This window comes from Lampris incognitus, chromosome 10, assembly GCF_029633865.1.
Source record: "Lampris incognitus isolate fLamInc1 chromosome 10, fLamInc1.hap2, whole genome shotgun sequence".
Taxonomy (NCBI): Eukaryota; Metazoa; Chordata; class Actinopteri; order Lampriformes; family Lampridae; genus Lampris; species Lampris incognitus.
Window position 1 is genome coordinate 5,869,031 of NC_079220.1, and position 24,077 is coordinate 5,893,107.

A 24,077-nucleotide genomic window follows, 5' to 3' on the forward strand; every position below is an offset into this window, starting at 1 on the left:
CGTGTGTGCGTGTATCTGTCTGCTGCTAATCTCACATACAACCGGACAACCTTCTTTCAGCTTGTTCCCTGTTTTTCGGGGGTCACCATGTGAGGGCACAGCACTAATGGTGGCCATGGTCAACCCAGGCCTCGACTGATCCGGTATGGTCTTGCCAATCCACATACTGATTTGGCAAACTTTTACGTCGGATGCCCTTCCTGACACAACCACTAACCCTATGGACGGGGGTAAATGTGGTGAAGCGTTAGATGCCATCCCAGTATTCATGGACTTGCGCCCATGCCTGTTGCACTACATACTACTACTACAGGACCTACTACTACTACTACCACTACTAATTTCGGCTGCTCCCGTTAGGGGGCGCCACAGCGGATCATCGGTTTCCATCTCTTCCTGTCCTCTGTCACACCAGCCACCTGCATGTCCTCCCTCACCACATCCATAAACCTCCTCTTTGGCCTTCCTCTTCTCCTCTCCCCTGGCAGCTCCATATTCAGCATCCTTCTCCCAACATACCCAGCATCTCTCCTCCACACATGTCCAAGCCATCTCAATCTTGTCTCTCTTGCTTTGTCTCCAAACCGTCCAACCTGAGCTGTCCCTCTAATATACTCGTTCCTAATCCTGTCCTTCTTCGTCACTCCCAGTGAAAACCTACATACTACTGGACCAGTCAGCCTTATAATTTTTGTGCACAGTTATGACTAGGAGCAAGGGACCTCCTGTGGTTGTGGTGATTCAAAACCTTTGAAAAACCTGATTTATGCCGCATTTGAGCAGCAACTCCTCAGCTGATTTGTCACCAAGTCCGAGCATTAGCGCGGGAAGGGGGCCTTCAGCGCCCCCTACTGGTGGGTGCAGCCCCCCCAGTAGTGGCAGGTGGCTGTGTTAACATCTTAGACCCAACAGTATGCCTAACATACCTTTATTCAGTGGGCTAGGGCAGGGTGGAATGTACACTTTAATAATAAAGTGAGCAAACACTCCATTCCAAACCTGCTACACACGCACCTCACAAACAAAACAATGACGTCATACTGTAGCGACCGGGGGAGGCGGTCGCTCAGACTGTCGGCGGTTCTGCGCTGGGGGAGCGCAGTGGCTGATGGGACTGTTAATGTTGGATTTAAAATTGTGTATTAATGATGTGGTGTTCATGTTGTGGTTATTCTTGTGTTGACGTCTTGGGGTTCGACTCAGACCAAGTAGGAAACTGTTAACTGACTAACTGACAGCAGGACCGTGATTGGGACTGATGTCGCCACTTGGGACATGGGGCGGGGCGACACGGGGGACTCGTTATGTTGTTGTCAGTTCTGGTCCGTTCTGGCCGGTGTCAATAAAGGAGCACTCTCGGGGATCAAACATGGGGATCGCTGGTTCGAATCCCCGTGTTACCTCCGGCTTGGTCGGGCGTCCCTACAGACACAATTGGCCGTGTCTACGGGTGGGAAGCCAGATGCGGGTGTGTGTCCTGGTCGCTGCACTAGCGACTCCTCTGGTCAGTCGGGGCGCCTGTTCAGGGGGGAGGGGGAACTGGGGGGAATAGCGTGATCCTCCCACGCGCTACGTCCCCCTGGTGAAACTCCTCACTGTCAGGTGAAAAGAAGCGGCTGGTGCCTCCACATGTATCGGAGGAGGCATGTGGTAGTCTGCAACCCTCCCCGGATCGGCAGAGGGGGTGGAGCAGAGACTGGGACGGCTCGGAAGAGTGGGGTAATTGGACAGGTACGATTGGGGAGAAAAAGGGGGAGGGGACGCTGCCTCTCGCCTCATTCTTCATGCCAGCTTGCCACAATACTTTCAGTTTTAGTTGGCAGCCCCCATACTTAAAACATCTTCCCGCACGCCTGAGTCCGAGCACACTGGTGGGTATCTGGGGTATCTGCACTTGGTGAGCACACTCGTCTAGTTCATTAATGTCTATATGTATGCACATCTATGTGGGTATTAAAAAAAAAATCACAAGTAAAAAATCTTAATCAGAATCACAGTGACTTTATTCGACCAAGTATTACACATGTACAGGTATTGTTATTAGTGCAGGTACACCATGCACACCACCAGCACCACCACACAAGGTACAAAGACATCAGGGCCTTCCACATAGAGAACAGCTGGACAGAGAGAGAGAGAGAGAGAGAGAGAGAGAGAGAGAGAGAGAGAGAGAGAGAGAGAGAGGAGGGAGAGAGAGAGCGCAGCGGTCTTCCCAAACAGGTAACAGGCCGGTGTGAACACCACACATGAGCAGTGTGTGTGTGTGTGTGTGTGTGTGCGTGTGTGTGTGTGTGTCTGCGTCTGATGAAGACTTACAGTCATCACAGTAGCTGTTGCCACAGCAGGGGATGACTACAGCGTCGTCCAGCAGGCCTTTACAGATCAGACAGCGCAGTTCGCTGGGGCACAGGGTCCTTCTTGTCCTCTGACACAGGCTGTACATGGGGGACAAACGGAGGCTTCTCCTTCTTTTCCAGGGCATATGCCTCGCTGGAGAGAAAGAGGGGGGGGAGGGGGCGAGAGGGGACAGGTTAAAAAAGCAAAACGAACTTCAACAGAACCTTCTGTCTTGCTCATACTCACGCAGTTATTATAGGGATGGCGTATCGCCCAGAGTTGGTGAGCATGGCTCCTTTGATGCTGGGGTCATCTACTGGCTTCATGTTGGTAGAAGGGATGCCTGTACTTTTTTTTGCCCTGGGAGGAGCTTCATAACTTTTATCCTGCAGAGACACACACACACACACACACACACACACAGTAAAAGCTGGTATGGAGGTGAACCCATGCTAACAGTTCAGTGTTGAACATGTTACGGCTCATGCTCACAATCCTAAATACCTCATACATTGATTGAAACACAAAACACAGGGGTGTCCCGGGTGGTGTGGCGGTCTATTCCGTTGCCTACCAGCACGGGGATCAACCGGTTCGCATCCCCATGTTACCTCCGGCTTGCTTGGGCGTCCCTACAGACACAAATCGGCCGTGTCTGCGGGAGGGAAGCCAGATGTGGGTGTGTCCTGGTTGCTGCACTAGCGCCTCCTCTGGTCAGTTGGGGGCGCCTGTTCAGGGGGGGGGGCTGGGGGGAATAGTGTGATCCTCCCACGCACTACGTCCCCCTGGTGAAACTCCTCACTGTCAGGTGAAAAGAAGCGGCTGGCGACTCCACATGTATGGGAGGAGGCATGTGGTAGTCTGCAGCCTCCCCGGATCGGCAGAGGGGGTGGAGAAGCGACCGGGACGGCTCAGAGAGCAGGGCGATTGGCCATGTACAATGGGGGGGGGCACAAAACAGAAATAATGTGTGCATGTGCTCCCTGTACGCACAAATGCACACACTCGGGGCTTTATGGTCATGTGCACACTCTTCGCACTTGGTGGCTCACACACTGACACCACTGCCCAACAGGTCGACAACGTGGTGCTGAAACACGGCAAGTTGTGTAAAACCAGAATGTTCACCTGGAGTAGATTCAAAGCCAGGTTGCGTATCATTAAATTGAACATATATCACCGACCCGTCCAACTGTGTCATGTGTTGAAATCCTGTACGCTAGCTGATGGATGGGCGGGGGCTTAGCTACCGGTAAGTGTCCAGCTCTCACCCCATTGGTGGGACAGTTCCTGATGTGGTGTCCGCTCCTCCTACAGCGGTAACAGGTGTAGTTAGCAGGTGGAGCAAGGCCTTGCTTTTTCATGTAGCTAATGAGAGAGGGAGAGAGAGAGAGGAGCAAAATTAAAAGGGAGAGATACAGTACAAATCGAGGAAGAAAGTAAATAGAGAAAGAGATGAGAGGGGGATGTACAGAAAGGACAGAGGGACAAGAAGCGAGAAAGGATGACAGCAGGATATGGAATCAAGTCAGATTCATTGGTGTAGCCCTAAAACTGCAATTCTGTACAATGTATGACACCACCTATCCTGAGAGCCTTGATTCAGATGAGAAAAAAACTCCACAGGAAAAACTAGAAAGAGAATGGGCGAAAGGAAGCGAGAAATATGAAAGAAAGTTTGCAAAGGAGAAGCAAAAGAGCAAAAGATAAAGGGGCATCCGGGGTAGCGAAGTGGTCTATTCAGTTGCCTACCAACACGGGGACCACCAGTTCGAATCCCCATGTTACCTCTGGCTTGGTCAGGCATCCCTACAGACACAATTGGCCATGTCTGCAGGCAGGAAGCAGGATGTGGGGTATGTGTCGTGGTTGCTGCACTAGTGCCTCCTCTGGTCGGTCAGGGGTGTCTGTTCGGGGGGGGGACTGGGGGGAATAGTATGATCCTCCCACGCGCTACGTCCCCCTGGTGAAATGCCTCACTGTCAGGTGAAAAGAAGCGGCTGGTGGATTCCACATGTATCGGAGGAGGCATGTGGTAGTCTGCAGCCCTCCCCGGATCGGCAGAGGGGGGTGGAGCAGCGACTGGGACGGCTCGGAAGAGAGGAGCAATTGGCCAGTTACAATTGGGAAGAAAATTTAAAATAAATAAATTAAAAAATAAAATAAAAGTGCTAAACACAAAGAGATGCAGCTTTGTGCGTAGCTATAATGGAGGAGGTGGTGGATGCTATAATGGAGGAGGTGGTGGATGCTATAATGGAGGAGGTGGTGGAAAATTATAATCAGACTCACTTCATGGGGTCATATTCATGGTTGGACTGGGACATCATGGCTCTGATCTTGTCCTCCTCTGATGCGTCCATCTCCGCTAAGTTGACAGTCTGTGCATATGTGTACATACACCCAAGGAAGAGGGGATCACACGCGGGTTTTAGTTTGAGTTTATCAAAAGTAGACTTTATCTTACCTAATGCGTTCTGGCCAGGAAACTACAACTAGGGCAGCTGCTAGGAATTCTGGGCCCCAAACACGATTAACAAATAAATAATAATAATAACAATAATAATAATAATAATCCATCCATCCATCATTTATCCAAGCCACTTATCCCAATCAGGGTTGTGGGCAGGTGGAGCCTATCCCAGCAGTCATAATAATAATAATTAATTAGGCATAATAATAATAAACACTTATTAATTAATTAATGACAATATTAACAATAATAAAGAACTCTTAATGTCTTAAACGGTTGTTTATAATAATAAATTAACAATAATAATATTAATAATAATAAAGAACTTGTCTTAAACAGTGTTTATAAAGTGCTTCACAGAACAAAAGAGAACATAAACTAAGAGAATGGCCTTACAACAGAATTAAGAGAAAGCCGGGTCAGATAAAAAAATTTTTAAAAAAAAAGAAGAGAAATAATTTAAATTATCGTCATCATTGCAATCAAAAGGAACACAAAATGAATTAAAATGTACAGAAAACATGCCAGCCAAAAACAATGGAAATCTAACATAAAAGCTAGATTATAAGAAGTGACGATGGTGACGCTGCTAACCTGACCGGCTCATGTGGGTTGCTCCAACCAAAGCCGAGCACACCATCACTACCATTACTGAAGTATAACAGTACTACCAACGCTCCCCCAGCAATGTCATGATGATCTTCATATATGTGTATAATTATCACAGGGACAATACATTAATTTTGTCACATGGACACTACATTAATTTTGTAAAACAGTGTGAGTGCATACCTTAGAGAAAATGCCCGGAGGTCTGGAGGCGCTCCAATTACCCACCTGTTTAAATTACAAGACAGAAGCAGATAAAACGTAAAGATGGCTACACAGACCCACTCAGAGGAATCTCCACTGCAAACCAACGGGACCTCTGTATGCAGGTACACATGTAAAGCCAGACGGTGCAGGGACCCGCAGGTGATCTCCACCCACCGTCTGGCCATACACTGTAATACTGCTAGTTACAGTAATACTGTATCCGGTGGCAATTTCACCCTTAACACTGCAGTGGAATTGAAATTCTCTCTCTCTCTCTCTCTCTCTCTCTCTCTCTCTCTCTCTCTCTCTCTCTCTCTCTCTCTCCTCTCTCTCTCTCTCTCTCTCTCTCTCTCTCTCTCTCCTCTCTCTCTCTCTCTCTCTCTCTCTCTCTCTCTCTCTCTCTCTCTCTCTCTCTCTCTCTCTCTCTCTCTCTCTCTCTCTCTCTTCTCTCTCTCTCTCTCTCTCTCTCTCTCTCTCTCTCTCTTGCACACTACATGCACTTACAGATACCCTCTCCAGCAGAACAACACAGAACAAGAACCACTTCACGTTACTGCTGAGCCCGGTTTGATCGGTCGATAACCTAGTCCTGTTCATCCGCCAACCGGCTGTCATTACTACCGCTTAATTTTTCCTGCAAGCCACGCAGTTTTCACAGGGAGACAGGGCGACTGGACCCCATTTCACTTCTAATGCTGACACAACCGCAAGTAGACTCCTCCCAAGACCATCAGACGATGGACGGAGCATCGAGGATCTTCCAGCCGACGGGCTGTGAAAGAAGAGACTTTGTTTTCCCGTAGAGTCGCGCCTCGACTCCGGACATGCAGGAGAAGGAACCGTTTTCCCAAACCTGTGCTATTTGTTTAGGGTTGCCAACTGTCCCGTATTAGCCGTGTACGCTGTGTGGGAATACCGATGGGTGGCGCTCAGTTGGAAAGAAGCACCATTTTAGTCTCTTCCTCTCGATCCTGTTGGGGAAAATGAGCGCAAGTGTAGATGGCGATCCGGGCCCTCCGAAAAATACATACAATAAGCAGTGGGAAGAGAAGTATAATTGGGTTAAACATGTCAGTGGCGATTTGGCTGGAGTTTTCTGCAGCCTGTGTCGTCGGGAGTTTTTGATCAGCCACGGAGGAGAAAACGATGTGAAGCAACATGCCGCCACGCACAAGAGGACTACACAAGCTAACAGTGCATGTAGCATTAGCAAGTTCTTCGCCACAACTACTGCTGAAAATCACAAAGTTGCTGCGTGTGAGAGTTCATCTGTATATCATACAGTTAAACACGGACTGAGCTACAACAGCATGGACTGGAACAATAAGCTCAACAATGTTTAGCGATTCCAAGATCGCGAAGAAAATCCACTGTGGTGGAAGAACCAAAGCCGGGATGCTTACAACGAGTGTACTTGGTCCGAAAACTGTACGAGATAGTCTGACGGATCTGTCTCCGACTGAGGATGAGCACGAGCCGGTCTATAGTTGTCCGTCGCCATGGACACCTCGAACAAGGGGAACCGGAAACTGTTTCCGGCTGCGGCGAACCGTCAGGCCTACTAGGCCTTCAGACTCCACAGAAAAAGGAAAACACTTTCATAAACATAATACAATCTTCTAATAGATGTGTTTATATCGCATTACATTTCGGTTTCGACTACACATACGAATTTGGGAGGCTCTGCTTACAGCCTCTCGGCCAAAAATAAATAAATAAATCATCCAATCAGCTTTTTTCCCTCTGCTGTAACTCCGCTATCTAAATAAGTTAGGCGTTAATACTGGATTGATAGATTGCTCAACCAATCAGATTTTGATGTGTAGCGGATGGGCATATTCTTTTATACTTGCCCAGCGTCATACAGCCTACGCGACTGATGGTTCAGCCAATCAGCAGTAGAGCCTTGGTCTGTGGTTGAAACGATTGTGGTTGCATTCCGCAGCGCATCGTGGTAGTTGGTGGCTAATGTTAGCTAGCGTTTGTGCTTTTGATTTAGTTAGCTAAGCTAGCTAGCCGTGAATGAGAATAATGTCTGAAGGAGAAGTCGTGAATGATGTGGTGGCAGATTTATTAGTCACACCATTTTCAAGACGTCTGAGCGGCATTTCACTTGTTTAGCTGTGTAAACTACTAATAAGACACGTTAGTCCCTAGCTAACGGGTGTAACCCTTTAGCCGAGCGGTTAGTGATGTCTCCTTGTGGTGCAGTACACCCCGTATCGAATCCCGCACCGGGCAAGAAAATAACCGGTTACATTGGTGGCAGCGGTGGGATCCGGAAGTGTGCAGATCCTCGGAAGTCTCTTCGGAGCACGGGAAGAACAAGCGCGAGGGCGCGCTTCCGGGGAGGGTGACGACTGTAAACTACTAATAAGACACATTAGTCCCCAGCTAACGGGTCTGACCCTTTAGCCGAGCGGTTAGTGATGTCGCCTTGTGGTGCAGTACACCCCGTATCGAATCCCGCACCGGGCAAGAAATTAACCGGTTACAGCTGTGACAGTCCCGGTTTCCACGCCATGTGTTGAAAGGCCATTTTCAGCACTTAAGAATAAAAACGTATTCCGGGAATACAACGGGACAGACACGACTCGCAGCACTGGCCTCCACTGCCGAAGGACATTCTGATGGATTTAAAAGCCAAAGGAGTGCTCTATGACCGTGTGATCTACCATTTCATCCAGAAAAAGGAGAATGGGTTTTGTCTTCAAATAGACAACACTGGTGACTCAAATGTTTTTTGTTTTTTGTATAGTTAGTTGATTTGTTTGATTGTTTTTATGCCCAGCGGCCCGGCTGGGATGTGTTTGTTTTGTTTCTTGATAGCGTAACGTTTCCAGCGGGATTACTTTCAGTAAGGCTGTACGTTACACAATGTCACCACACGATGTCACTGTTGTGAAGTGAAAAGTGCCAAATAACTTGATTGTGATGATACCCACTTTCGCGACTAAAACATTGTAGCATGGCGATATCACGGCTGTCTTTGGGTAATTATGAGGAGGTGACGTCTCACCGAAGGCCTGGGTCTGAAATGCACGGTCCGCTACTGCCCGGTGTGCCTTAGATGCTTTAATCCATCTGACGGAGTGCAGTGTAAACTGTTTGATTTTTATGAAAACAGTGATGAAACGGCCAATGGCATCCACCGAGCTATAATGGACTGTTTGGGAAAATATCAACTTAATACAGTGTATCACTTCGTATGCTGCAGACAATAATAATAATAACTATAATAATAATAATATTACTATTATTTCTACTATTATTATGATTATTATTATTATTATTATTATTATAGAAGGCTCTGGGCTACCTATACAAAGCGTCATGTAGGCTGTTACTCTGGCAATTTTTTTCTTGATTACCCCCGCCCTCCTGCCCCATTTTCCTGGGATAGAATGTTGGTAACCTTATATTTGTTTGACAACAAGGACTCGGATCACTGCGGAAGTGAGGCGGGGATCTGGGCAAGCTGGTGTTAGTGGCAGTTAGATTTAGTAGTTGGTCTAATTATGTCACGTGAGAAAATTGTTGTTAGTTGAAATCTTCTGGGATCTAGATACACACATTGTGCTTCTCGTAGGAAGTGTTACATAGGCCAATTGTTGGTTTTTATTTTTTTCCCTTTAATTTTTCTTTTTGCTTGAATCTTCCCTTGTTACTTGAGAAAAATACTATTGTTTGAATTCATTCGCTATTCAGTTGTGCACACTGAGATGAGATTTGTATTTCTTATTAACCCCCTTGGGGAAATTCATCCCCTGCATTTAACCCAACCGCCCCCCCCCCACACACACACACACACACTGGAAGGAAGCAGTGGTTAGCCGCCGTGCAGCGCCCGGGGACCAACTCCAGCTCTTGTTGCCACGCCTTGGTCAGGGGCAATGGGAGGAGTATTAACCTAACATGGATGTTTTTGATGGTGGGAGGAAAGTGGAGCACCCAGAGGAAACCCACGCAGACACGGCGAGAACATGCAAACTCCACACAGAAAGGACCTGGGGCGGCCTGGGGTTCGAACACGGGACGTTCTTGCTGTGAGGCAACAGCGCTAACCACTGGGCCAATGTGCTGCCCGTGACAAAGTTTGCTAGACGGACCGTCTACTTTTGTTTTGTTCATTTGTTACTTTGATTTTAACTTCGGGTAGACTGCACACACGGTGCTCTCTTCCTCGCTCTTTCTCTAACCCCTCTGTTTGTCTTAACCTTATCACACACTGCTCATGTGTCGCAATAGGCCAGCAAAACAAACACTGTGTAGCTAGTCATATGTTCCGACTTCAACTCTGCTCACCATAGTTTCATCTCCCACTTCCCCACATGGAAACAGAACAGCATGAAAAAATGCCATGGGCAAAGATGTGAAGCACTCCGCCAAGCTTTTCCTGGCTCGTGGCGAGACTGTAACAGACCACGGCATGACTGTATACTGTTAAAAGGTAAAGGGACACTCCCAGCCCCCAGGTCTCGATAAAATGGGCGATGAGGAGGCCGACCACCTGCCGAAGGCAGGGGCAGTGGATGGACCTCTTTAGGAGTTTCAAAAAAGAATGGCTCCAAGACCGGCAGAGTTGCGCAGTAAACCCCATTACTCGCCAACAAGCCAGGGAAAGTTGTGAAAATCCCGACTCTACGTTGCCAATGATCCATCTAGGCAGACAGCTTGGCGACGCTGACCTAGTTGCTAGGCAGAAGAGAGACCCAGTTTGAAGTCAACCCCCAGAGGTTCCCCATTCTAGGACCCGAGCTACAACAGTCGAAAGACTTAAGCCACCTTGAGAACTTGCAGCATTGCCAGAAGATTAAGAAAGGACTGCTCATGTACATTCCCGTGACCGGGGACCACACTGTTGGGTTGTCCCGACTGACTATAGGGGGGTCATGATGTTGTATGCCCTCCCCGGATCGGCAGAGGGGGTGGAGCAGCGACCGGGATGGCTCGGAAGAGTGGGGTAATTGGCTGGCTACAATTGGGGGGGGGGGCATGGTCATTCATTTATGAGCTGCTGATAAAATCAGGGATGTGGAAACAGTTGTCTCTTTAATGCTCTGTACCTTTATCTTTGCATTTAACATGACAGGATGTCTGTGAGGTACCTTCAACCTGCTTGCTCACTGATGGCACACACACGTGACATCTGAACGGAGAAAAATGAATTTTGCCATCACCTGCTGGAAAGATGCATAAAGCACAGGTAATGAATGTCACAGCGGCGGTCTCGCCTCGTGACGCGAACCTCAGCACCTCCCGCCAATGCAGGTTTGACACCTCTAAAAGCCAGCTACACTTGGAGGATATAAAGCCTGATCAGACACTCGCGTGTCCCGAACAAAGCCTTTACGTTGCAAGTGGGTAAAAAAGGCTTAATTCTCTGACATCCCTGCCCCTGTGTCCATTATGGACCTCCAAGCCAAGACGGTGTTGTGGAGTTGTAGTGCTCGAGTGTCATTTCCTTCCATGCACCTGTGCACATGAAATGAAATGAAATATCATTTCCCCCAGCCCACAGCAGTGCAACACAAAGACAAAAATCACATATCCAAACTACGAGAACACATACATCCAAACTACAAAACACATACGTGTATCCAACATATCAAACATTATTCACTGTCCAAGAGAGCAAATGCCAGGATGACTGTCTGAACTGCCGGTCTGCGTGGGCTAGCAGTTAGCTTAGCCTGCCCCACTTCCGTGTCTTGTCAGACCACCCTCGGTGTTTCCTCTTCAGTCACAGCTCCGGTCAGGGCCGTGGTCCCTGGGCCCACAGGACACTGCAGACCAGGTTCCCCCAGCCAATCCAGCGCCAGCTCTCCCAGCCATCAAATGAAGACACAAACTTAGATGCAGACGTGGACAAAGACACTGCATGAGCGGCACTGGGTGAGGCTGCTGCAAACGTATGTTCATGCCGCTATCTCCCACACCAGTACTGGGTGAGGCCGCTGCAAATGTGAATTCGTGCTGCCATCGTCCCACACAGGAAGCGGTGATTATGGACTCGGTCTCGAGTCCACATTGTCAAGGACTTGGTCTCATCTGGGACCTCACAGCGTAATGACTCAGTCTCAGACAATGTGGACTCATGATAATTTTTCCAAGACCTGTCGAGTACAAGACTATAATTTAACCTTTGTTTTATATAAATACCGAACTTGCCCCAATAAAGTACACTCTAATTTGGTCCCTTTTATCACTACCTGATATTTCTGAAACACTGGAGATTTGGGATCTGAAATATTCCTTCCTCAGCTGAGGACAAAAAAAAAAGACTAAATAAATATTAAAAGTATAGTGAAACCGTGATTTTTACTATGATGGTAGACCACTACACTTACAGTTATGGTGTTCTGCTTTCAATCTTGATGCACGTTTTGACCCCACTGGTTTTGCGTTAGAATGGCCGTCTTAAAGTCTTGGACTTAATCCAGAGTCTTACCCCCAAAAGACTTGATCTGAACTTGCTCTTGCTGCTGGTCTTGATGACAAGGCTAATTTGAGGGTTTACATTTCAAATGTGTTTCTCAAATGCTAAACAAGTTAAGAAAACTGTAATATGTGAACGGTGCTGCACTACATCGATATTACTTGTCATATTAGTTCATTACTGAGTAACATCAAAATAAAAAAAAGCAAAAGTAGTACATTCTGAAAATGGAGCATGTCACGCTTTAGCTGCAATTTTCCTTCTATCATCCTCCACACTGAGTTGACTGCAGCCTGACCTTTTTGTCATCATAACACAACACATACATTGTATTATAAACCCTGTTGATATACAATGATGAGCCAAAACATTATGACCATTCACAGGTGAACCAAATAACATTGATCATCTCCAAACATGGGCACCAAGGTCTGGGTAGATTAAATGGTAGGTGAACAATCTGTTCTCGTAGTCAACATGTTGGATGCAGGAGAAACGGGCAGGAGTAAAGACCTGAGCGACTTTGACAAGGGCCAAATTATTATGGCCAGACAACTGGGTCAGAGCATCTCTTAAACGGCAAGGCTTGTGGGATGCTCCCGGTCAGCAGTGGTGTCTATCGATAGTGGTCCGAGGAGGGACAAACCACAACCCCGGCAACAGGGTGTTAGGCCCAAGGCTGATCGATTTGCAGGAGCAACGAAGGCTACCTCATCTGGTCCGAACCAACAGAAGGTCGACTGTGGCCTAAGTCACAGATAACACCAGACAACAAAGACTTTGCTTCTTGAACACCTTTGGGTGGATTTTGTGCGGCTGATCATGAAAATCACCTTAAAATTTTCCTATCACACACCGTTTTACAGATATAATCTAGTTTTGTGATTTCCTGTCCTATTTTAAATCTACTAGTATGTTGCCCACAAGTCACAGAATTTTAATGACGGTTACGGGAGGAATGTGTTACAACAAACAGTGGATCGCACCCTGCTGCGTATGGAGCTGCATAGCCACAGACCGGTCAGTGCCCATAATGACCCCTTGTCCACCGTTGAAAGTGCCTACAATGGGCACGCGAGCATCAGAACTGGACCTTGGAGCAGTGGAAGGAGGTCACCTGGTCCAATGAGTCCCATTTTCTTTTAGATCAAGTGGATGGCTGTGTACGTGTGCGCTGTTTACTTAGGGATGTGATGGCACCAGGATGCACTGTGGGAAGATGACAAGCCGGTGGAGGAAGGGTGATGCTCCGGGCAATGTTCTGCTGGGAAACCCTGGGTCTGGCCATTCATGTGGATGTCAATTTGACACGTACCACCTACCTAAACATCATTGCAGACCAGGTACACCCCTTCATGGCAATGGTATTCCCTGATGGGAGTGCCCTCTTTCAGCAGGATAACGCACCCTGCCACACTGCACACATTGTTCAGGAATGGTTTGAGGAACATGATGAAGTATGCAAGGTGTTGCCCTGGCCTCCAAATTCTCCAGATCTCAATCCGATTGAGCATCTGTGGGATGTGCTAGACCAACAAGTCCGATCCACGATGACTCCACTTCGCAACTGACAGGACTTGAAAGATCTGCTGCTAATGTTTAGGTCACCTTCAGGGGTTTTGTAGAGTCCATGCCTCAGTGGGTCGGTGCTGTTTTGGCGGTACATGGAGAACCAACAGCATATTAGGCAGGTGGTCATAATGTTTTGGCTCATCAGTGTATAAACAGTTCTTCTGTGTGTGTTTATATGTAACAAGCTATGTTTACAGCTCATTTAACTAGACAGCTAGTAAGCTACTGTTATCCTCCAGAGATAGAAAAGAGGCATTGGATCATCCTTTGTACCAAACAGCTGATGTCACAGGCAAATAAACCAAGAAGACATCTTAGACGTGTTGGTTGTGTGTTTATGTATATGGGAAAGTTTAAAGGTTGTTAGCTTCTCAACAGTCGAGTGGAAAAAGCTCATACATCCTTTAAAGTTTTTTCATATTTCATTTTTTCTGAGCTCTTCAACAAAACCTGTTTTATTTAAACACTTAAAAAAAACCTTTTAACCACTGAAGTCAGGATGAAAATAAAAATGTCACTCACTATAACGTATCAGTCAGGATGAAAATAAAAATGTCACTCATTACAATGTATCAGTCAGGATGAAAATAAAAATGTCACTCATTACAATGTATCAGAGTCAAACTAAAACACCTTGACTACAAGTTTGAATGTAATGATTATACAAGTATGACAGACGTATTGCACGTAAAATCCTTCTTTTTTAAACTTTTTAAAATTTTGTTTCAAATACATATATAAAATGTTGAGGGATTCTTAATTTTGATGTTTCACCTTTATGATGATTTCAACAAAAACGACACTCCCCTCCCATCTTCTCCGAATCTGCAGTGAAGAGACGAGTGTTTTTGGCGCTCCCCTTTTTAAATCTTATCAAAACACTAAGAACCTGAATCTTGACAGAGTCCTGAAAAGTTCTTTTCATCGAGTTGTTTCATGTTCAGAGAATCCAGGCTGCATCGTTCAACACATTTAGATTTTGATCTGGAGATGTGGACCTAGTTGTGTGATGATTACACACACAGTTCATATATGATGAGACCCCCCCCCCCCCGGGTCATGCCACGTACTTTATCAAGTTCATTTATATTTATAAGTCATTTGTGTTTAGGTTCCTTTGGATTGCAAGCAAAAAAATGGTTCAGACAGACAGCTATATGATGAAATAGTCAAAGGGATTTAATAAAAAAACAAGGCACTTTATTTGGTAACACTATAACAACTACACAAATGAAGCATTATTAGTTAAGTATTAGTAACTAGTGAATTCATCATTTGTAAAACATTTGTAAAGCAAGACATGCGCCAGTGGTTAGTGTGTTAATAGATGTTTTATAAATATTAATACTGCAATTCATGATAAATTCATACACAAATGTACATCTAAATAGTTTTTTTAATCATGTACTTACACTTTCTAAAGGATCTTATGATCCTTTAGACTTTTGTGAGTCTCAAGGTGCCGCCGGCCTTTCAAACTAATTTGTAAACACTTGGTAAGGCGGAGATAGTCCTCACTTTAGATGAGGTCATACAAAATACTTAACTAACAACTAGTAATGACCTGAATTAATCACGAATCACAGTATTAGTAAGTATTTATAAACATCTATTAACACGCTCACTAACCATTGGTGCATGTCTTGCTTTACAAATGCTTTACAAATGATGAATCCAGTAGTTACTAATAATTAGCTCATGCTTCATTTGTGTAGTTATTATAGAGTGTTACCCTTTATTTTTGTCATTGTTCAGGTTACAACAGATGTGTTCACTGCATTTAACCCATCCTATTGTATAGGAGCAGTGGGCAGCTGCAGTGCCCGGGGGACCAACTCCAGTTCTTCTTTCCATTGCCTTGCTCAGGGGCACAGGCAGGAGTATTAAGCCTAACATGCATGTCTTTTTGATGGTGGGAGGAAACCGGAGCACCCGGAGGAAACCCACGCAGACACGGGGAGAACATGCGAACTCCACACAGAAAGAACCTGGGGCAACCTGGGGTTCGTACCCAGGACCTTCTTGCTGTGAGGCAACAGTGCTGACCACTGGGCCACTATGCTGCCAAAAGACTTTGGTGGTTCTTGAAGTGTTTATATCTCGGTGTGCATTTACTTTCATGCCAATCAGACTTTTAGTTTAAGAGATTATAGCCACTCAAATTTGATCATTTTTAACCATCATAACGCCCCAGTCTGACTGGTTAATCCACCATTATGCTAACTCATATGACTAAATCATATACTCATCATCATTGGCGGTCACTCGGGGTCGAGTATAACCATCCTCCCTCTGGGTCTTCAGGAGGGTGTAGAGGCTAATCCTGGAGTCGCATAATGGGAGGATGCCTGCGTGTGACAGCTTTTTACGTGGAGTGGCTGATGCGCCTGCAGCCACTACACGGTCCTTGGCAGGGGGTGGCCAAAGTCCAATGGCATGGAGAACCATCCTCCTTCACTGCCGTTGGGACCTGCAGACATCTTCCGCCAGTTCCACCGTTGAGTTCTTTGTTGGCTCGTGCTTCGTCTGGAATCTCTTCTTTTACCTATCCGCCTTGGGTGACCCTACCAGGAGCCTAGCTCCGGACGGCATAGCTCTTAGGATCATTAGTACGTTCAAGCTTCTCCACCATGGCAAGGTGGCGATCCAGGAGATTAATCATATGCTATCTCACAATGAATACAGAGATGGTGGAAGAACAACACTGATAGCAAACTAGAACCAGACCAGTTGGCCATATGCATTCGAGCCCTCAGTAACGGGGGTTGTGCAGACTCATGCAGTTGTGCAGACTTAAATGTATTCGTTTTCCATTTCTAAAGATTTTAACCATCAGAACAGCGCGCCCCTTTGCTTGCCAACACTAAAATCGAGAAAGGGAAAAAAAAAAATCTACTACGGGTTCTCATTTCAGCCCTCAAGACAATTAATAGCTCTTTTGACATCCGCTATATGACAAATTTTCACCCCCATGGTTAATAAATGCCACATCAAGATATATCTGCTAATTACATGCTCCAACTCACCACCATTAAACCGATTCACTGGTAATTCATTAAAACCGAGTGCTCAGACAAAGCGGTTTGTGTCTATAAAACCCAGGCATTGTGTTTCCATCTTACATTGCGGTGGGCAGCTCAGTCCAATAACACACAGATGATATACAGTGCTCTGCATGTAGGGCGGCACGGTGGCCCAGTGGTTAGCACTGTCGCCTCAGAGCAAGAAGGTCCTAGGTTTGAACCTCAGGGTTGTCCAACCTTCGGGGGGGGGGGGGGTCATCCCAGGTCGTCCTCAGTGTGGAGTTTGCATGTTCTCGCCGTGTCTGTGGCAGGTTTCCTCTGGGTGCTCCGGTTTCCCCCACCAAAAGAAACATGCATGTTACATGTTACAAAGAAACATACATGTTAGGGTTTATACTCCTGTCTGTGCCCCTGAGCAAGGCAATGGGAAAAGAACTGGGGTTGGTCCCCGGGCGCAGCATCAAGGCGGCAGTTCACTGCTCCTAGCTACACAGATCCCAGCTAGGATGGGCTAATTTGCAGTAACTGAATTTCCCCATTAGGATTAATACTTACTTACTTTTTGATGGTGGGAGGAAACTGGAGCACCTGGAAGAAACCACCTCAGACACGGGGGGCACATGTAAACTCCACACAGAGGACCTGGGATGACCCCCAAGGTTGGACAACCCTGGGGTTCGAACCCAGCACCTTCTTGCTGTGAGGCGACAGTGCTAACCACTGCACCACCGTGCTGTGTTGACATCTTCATCATTCAGTGAACAACTTTGGTAAAGGTCAATAGTTTGGGTTGCACTCCAACGCAGTTAAACAGAGGAGTGCATGTTTTTGATGCAGGGAACATGTTTAACACATTGACATTTAGTGTAACCCAAACTACGCTATTTTCCAGTGACGTTGGGTTGTCTGTTCAATGTTTCCAGACACCACAGTGACATCAATTTTGTTGTGCACAGTCGTCCTTTTTTTAAAAGTCAAACACATGGCCCAATATATGAAACAAAAGACTTTATTGGCAAATAAAGTGTGGAGTCTGGCAATTCAATACATCATAAAAGCAAGACAGAAAATATGACCCAACAACAAGAACCCAGGCTTATTCCAGTTTATGAGACCTATATAAAATTAGAAAGTTAAAAAAAGGAAAAAGAAATTCTGATTTGTTTTTGTTTTCTGTTCAACAATAGATAACTCAAAATGATGACCCCCCCCCCATTCAGTAATAAACCATCTCTCAATGCAAGGATCAGTTACCTATAAGAAACAAGTGAAGATATATCTTCTAAAATCTAATTTTTCTGTGTTGGTTCAGAAAGTGTGCGGTTTGTGAAGCAGTTGTTTTTATGCCATGCGGACACTGAGAAACCAGACGAAGCAAGGAGTAAACAAACTGAGAATTCATCGAATAAACTAGGACCACTAAAGGAGCATATAAAAGGAATGGGGACTAACTCGGTTCGTGAAATGTCTATTTTTGCAGGCTGGTTCGGCACAGCCAGTTTCCTGTTTGCTCAAGACTCCTGCATTGCACAACCTCTTCTCACAGCAGACCAATACGCTAGTGTCACAACGCTGAGGTTCACAATCCTATATTCACACCTAGGCCATCTCCTTTATTTTATTATTACCTTTCATGAACACGTGTCTGACATCCAGACTGTGTCACAATATTACCGAAATGGATTCCTTGGACTCCCAATATTACAGATGGCTGTCTGTCCTACACGTCAAAATTAGATTTCACTTTCCCCTCAAGACTGATACTTCCCCCTCTTTTTTTGGCGTTTTCCCCATTTTTTCTCCTCAATTGTACCCTGCAAATTACCCCACTCTTCCAAGCCGTCCCGGTCGCTGCTCCACCCCCTCTGCCGATCCGGGGAGGGCTGTAGACTACCACATGCCTCCTCCCATACATGTGGAGTCGCCAGCCGCTTCTTTTCATCCGACAGTGAGGAGTTTCACCAGGGGGATGTAGCGCGTGGGAGGATCACGTTATTCCCCCCCAGTCCCTTCCCCCCGAACAGGCGCCCCGATCGACCAGAGGAGGCGCTAGTGCTGCGACCAGGACACACACCCACATCTGGCTTTCCACCAACAGACACGGCCAATTGTGTCTGTAGGGACGCCCGACCAAGCCGGAGGTAACATGGGGATTCGATCCGGTGGTAGGCAACTGAATAGACTGCCACGCCACCTGGACGGCCTGGCTGATACTTCCTCTTGTAATATTTACTTTAAGACTGAGTATACAGACCGCATGTCGCTGGTTCCCCACCCACGAACAAACCAATAACAGTTTTTGAAGAGTCGATCAGAGCAGCCTGGCAAGGGATCAAATCAACAGCCTTCATTAACCAATATACCATTGAGATCAAGCAACCTATCAGTGTGATGGAGTGGGGGATGCTGACCTGTCAAACACTTCCAATTCTTTTTTCTCTCGCTTTGAGAGGTCTGATTTAACTCATGTTTCCAGCTTGTCCCTTGTCCAGGGAGTCCCTTGTACCTCAGAATCAGAATGATATTGTGACAGCTCAAACACGTGTCACAGCCTTATTTAAGAAAATGAACATAAGGAAGGCTGCTGGCCCCGATGCCATCTGCGGGTGCACTTCGCGCTACTGGGCGGACCAGCTCAGTGAGGTCTTTACTAAACTCTTTTGTGTGCCGATTGTTGCCAGTTACCTTCAATCTGGAAAACTTCCACTATAATCCCTATTCCCAAATCAAAACATTCCAGAGCACTACATGAGTTCAGACCTGTTCATTTGGTAAACTTTATTAATCCCCGTAGGGAAATTCCTCTCTGCATTTAACCCATCCTAGCTGGGTAGCTACGAGCAGTGGGCAGCCGCCGTGCAGCACCCGGGGACCAACTCCAGTTCGTCTCGCCATGCCTCGGTAAGGGGCAGGAGTATTAACCCTAACATGCATGTCTTGATGGTGGGGGAAACTGGAGCACCTGGAGAAAACCCACCGCAGACACGGGGAGAACATGCAAACTCCACACAAAGGATGACCCGGGATGACCACCAAAGTTGGACAACCCCAGGGTTTGAACTCAGGACTTTCTCGCCGTGAGGCGACAGCGCTAACCACTGTGCCACCATGCCGCACTTACATCACTTGCAACAAAAACTTTGAGACAATTTTAAAAGATGAGGTTGTCTCGGGAAACTAGACCCCCTTGCAGTTCGCTCATCAAGCTGGCAAGGGTGTGGAGGGTGCAAAACTCTTTATCCTTGACAGAGTATATAAGCACCTGGAGAAAACCAGTTCTGATGCAAGACTTTTATTTGCTGACTTCTCTTCGGCTTTTAACGAGATGCAACCTCACATTTTGATCAAGCGGCTTGCTTCTTATTTTAATTTACCTGATCAGCTTTTAACAATGCTTTTAAACTTTTTAAGACAGAATGCAGCAGGTTTAATTAATGGAGTCATGTCCAATGTCCTGGTCTCAAACACGGGCTCACCCCAGGGTTGCGTTCTTTCCATCCATCCATCCATTATCCAAGCCGCTTATCCCAATTGGGGTCGCGGGATGCTGGAGTCTATCCCAGCAGTCATTGGGCGGCAGGTGGGGAGACACCCTAGACAGGCTGCTAGGCCATCACAGGGCCGACACATTCACACACACACACACACATTCACACCTAGGAACAATTTAGTACGGCCAATTCACCTGACCTACATCATTACAGTAATTCAAATTCAACTCCTGCGGAGTTGAATCCAAGGTCAGGAATTCTAGGAATTACATCCAATTCATCGCAAAACCACCCAAAACCTCTAACATGGCAGGAGTTACTGGTGGCTAAATTATTGAGTTTTTTTCTGGTAATGCACAGATATGAAATGTGTACATTACAAAATCTTTCTGCCGTCACAAAAAGATGAACCTAAAGCGGCCAAGTCCCTAACAGGAGCTGACATGCCCATGGTGCAGAGGGGCGTCACCTGACTGCAGTGTACAATAACGGTTGCGTTATCTGTTGTCAAAAGCTTGTTTGCATCAACTGTTACAGGGTGTTTGTGCCTGTCCCACCCTTTCATATACCAACAGCCATGTGTGAGCATTGAGGGTGTTCATACCGTGGGCATACCTCTGTAGTGGTCATACAACAGTTCGCACACATGGAATAAATACTTGCATACAAAGCAGAGTAAAAATCTTTTAATCTTTTATTAGGAGGAATTGTTGTCACGGCTTTGGCTTTGCGGAGGGCTTGACCTCATGTACTCTGTACACTGCACAAGATTAAAACACTGGTGGCTTCATGTTGTGGTTCTGGTAAATGATGGATTTTTACATTAGGTCTCTATGTTCTGTTGGTGAATTTCCCTTCAGTGTGAAATAAAGCTCTACGGAGAGCACAAACATTAAAAATAAAAAAGAGACAGGGGCACAGTCACCCCTTCATTTGGTTTGGGAATGTGAAACACCATCTAATATTAACATGTACAGCGGTAGGCCAGCCCGGCTGACACTGCGGGACCAGTTAAGAAAAAAGGTTTGAACACAGTGCAGTAGTAGTGCAGGCTCCAGCACATGGAGCAAATATCTATTCCTGCTACAGGAATCCACTGTAAGTGCATCTCTCTCAGCCTTTTTGCAAGGAGACAAGAGGACACACACTTATCAACTCTCTGCAAGCAGGTGTGTGGTGCTGGTGTGAGCCAAGTGTGTGTTGGGCAGTGCTGTAGGAGAGGAGGTGCGGTGCTGTTGGGTTTGGTTACGTACTGCTTTGGAGACTCCGAAGGTGTGGCGGTGGGCTTGATTGTCAGAACGCTCGCTGAAACATCAGGAGAAACACACCGATTAATCTGGGCTGTCCATCCCGTTTTTTTTTTTTTTTACTAACTAAATCAATTTAAAAAAAAAACTTCATCCAACTACCTACTGTGCACGTGTGTTTGAGCTACGGCCATCACAGACACGCCATCGTGGAACTAGAATGGTTTATGCAGTACAGCTACTCCTACTACAAATAAATTATACTACTACTAATAATAAATACATATATAGTTATTGATATCCACAGTAGTATAGCTGCTTTTAAGACACCGAAAAACACTTGACATGAAATGAGAAAAGAACATAAGAAATGATAAGAAAACCTTGATCAAGCCCTTCTGGACAACCTTGTGATTTTGGGCTACACAAAAACTTGATAATGAGAATGTCCATCTCACAATAAAAGTTTATTGAATGAAACTATTTTTAAAAAGTTAGATTTGCAGGGAGAGTTTAGCCCTACAGACAGACAAACAGAGATAGCGAGACAGACAGAGAGATAGACAGAGTTAGATAGACAGACAAACAGCGAGATAGCGAGACAGGCAGAGAGAGAGCAAGACAGAGAGATAGAGAGAGAGAGCGAGGCAGAGACAGACAGACAGACAGACAGAGAGATAGACAGACAGACAGACAGAGAGATAGATAGACAGATAGATACATAGACACAGAAGAGAGAGATAGACAGACAGAAAGAGACAGACAGACAGATAGATAGACAGACAGACAGACAGGTGTGTGAAGACATTACCACCACAGCCTGCCTGACATTTGAACAAGACAGCACAGACTCACATCTATTCTGCATTTAACCTTGCTATAAACTGGGATAAGTGTATATTATCATGAAGTACCAAGGCCAGAAAACTGTTCAGCCGACACGGATGCAGAGTGAGGCTGAGCTGGTCTGACAGAGTGCTCAGCTGTGCCCTTTAATGGTTCAGCACTCGGCAAGCTTCTCCACCACGACAAGGTGACCATTCCCGGAGAAGAGAGGACGATGACGATGGCGGTTCGGTATCTAGCCGTGTTACTGTGTCAGTTAGAATCTATTCTAATCCGCCCGTTAAAGTTGGTTGTGCTCCACAAAGTCATTTCCCATCTCTATGGGAATGAACTGCACCTACCACGTGGAGTGTAGCCGTGCATGCGGTTTGAGGCTGTGGTTTGACATCTGCTCATTTGACTAACTGTAAGTTTCAACAGACCCAAAATATCGCTTTATCACCTCTTATTTCACCTGTGTAAGTCAGACCTTGTGTATATATGCGAAGACTGTTGTGTTGTTATTCTATGCTAAGTACACTGAGAGAGCCACGAAACCGGAGTCACATTCCATGTAGTGCAAACACCTACATGGCCAATAAACATGATTCTGATAATAAAAAAAAAAAAAGAAAGATTGCTTTGCAAGTCTAATAAATATACTTTTGTCATTATTCTCTGAGATTTTTAAGGATTATTTTGGATTTAAATCAACATAACTCCCCACCCCCACCTCTCTCTCTTTCACCATTTGACATGGGCCAACTGGGAATATTGTCGTCCACAGAAGATGGAAACTTCTTCCCCCCCCCCCCCTTTTCTCCCCAACTGCACCCGTCCAACCACCGCAGTCGCCGCTCCACCCCCCACCCGCCGATCTGGGGAGGGCTGCAGACTACCACATGCCTCCTCCGATACATGTGGAGTCACCAGCCGCCTATTTTCACCTGACAATGAGGAGTTTCGCCAGGGGGACGTAGCGCGTGGGGGGATCACGCCATTCCCACCAGTCCCCCCCCCCCGAACAGGCACCCTGACCGACCAGAGGAGGCGCTATTGCAGCAACCAGGACACATACCCACATCCGGCCTTCCACCCGCAGACACAGCTGATTGTGTCCGCAGGGACGCCCAACAAAGCCGGAGGCAACACAGAGATTCGAACCGGCGAGCCCTGTGTTGGTAGGCAACGGAATAGACCGCTACGCTACCCGGATGCCCCTGGAAGATGGAAACATTTCCTGAGAGACAGACTAAAGGCTGTGGCCTGTGCTGTAGCTGTGGTAGGAGCTGAAGGAGGACAGTTTAGGCTGTACAGCAATAAAACACACACCACAGACTTTTTATGGATGTGGTGTGGGAGGACATGCAGGTCGCTGGTGTGACAGAGGGAGGCAGAGGACAGGAAGAGATGGAAATGGATGATCCGCTGTGGAGACCCCTAACGGGAGCAACTGAACGTAGAAGTAGGAGACTTTTTATACCAAGTGGAGGGGGGCATCTCGAAAAAAAAGTGAGCTACATCGGACTGGGGCAGAACCGAAGCTTTGGACAGCTCAAATATGAGAAAAACAGGGATGATGCAGTCATCCATTTTCTTCTTTTCTTCTTCTTCTTCTTTTAACCAGCTGTCAAATATACCCATCCTGGTGTTTCCACCCCCTCCCCCCAGTGTATTTCAAACACCCTGCTGTTCCACAGAAATCACCCCGTTTCTTTGTGTGGTCAGGGAGGAAGAGCGACACGTGATTCAGAAACCTCTCCAAACACTGTGTAGCAGGCCTCTGTGGGGACGCACTTTTGTCATTCAACGTTTGGAGCTCGGCCTTTTTTCACCGGGAAGCCTGTCAACCTG

The 24,077-nt window shown here is 46.5% G+C and overlaps 1 protein-coding gene across 1 annotated transcript in view; it reads right to left on the reverse strand.

Moving 5' to 3' along the window:
* LOC130119570 (E3 ubiquitin-protein ligase RBBP6-like) overlaps positions 1-24,077 on the reverse strand; it is a 49,442-nt gene that overhangs the window by 21,479 nt on the left and 3,886 nt on the right. Inside the window, 7 exon segments of the mRNA XM_056288109.1 lie at positions 2,317-2,404; positions 2,406-2,490; positions 2,584-2,723; positions 3,609-3,705; positions 4,630-4,718; positions 5,603-5,647; positions 21,405-21,456. Coding sequence (XP_056144084.1) covers positions 2,317-2,404; positions 2,406-2,490; positions 2,584-2,723; positions 3,609-3,705; positions 4,630-4,718; positions 5,603-5,647; positions 21,405-21,456 — 596 coding nt within the window.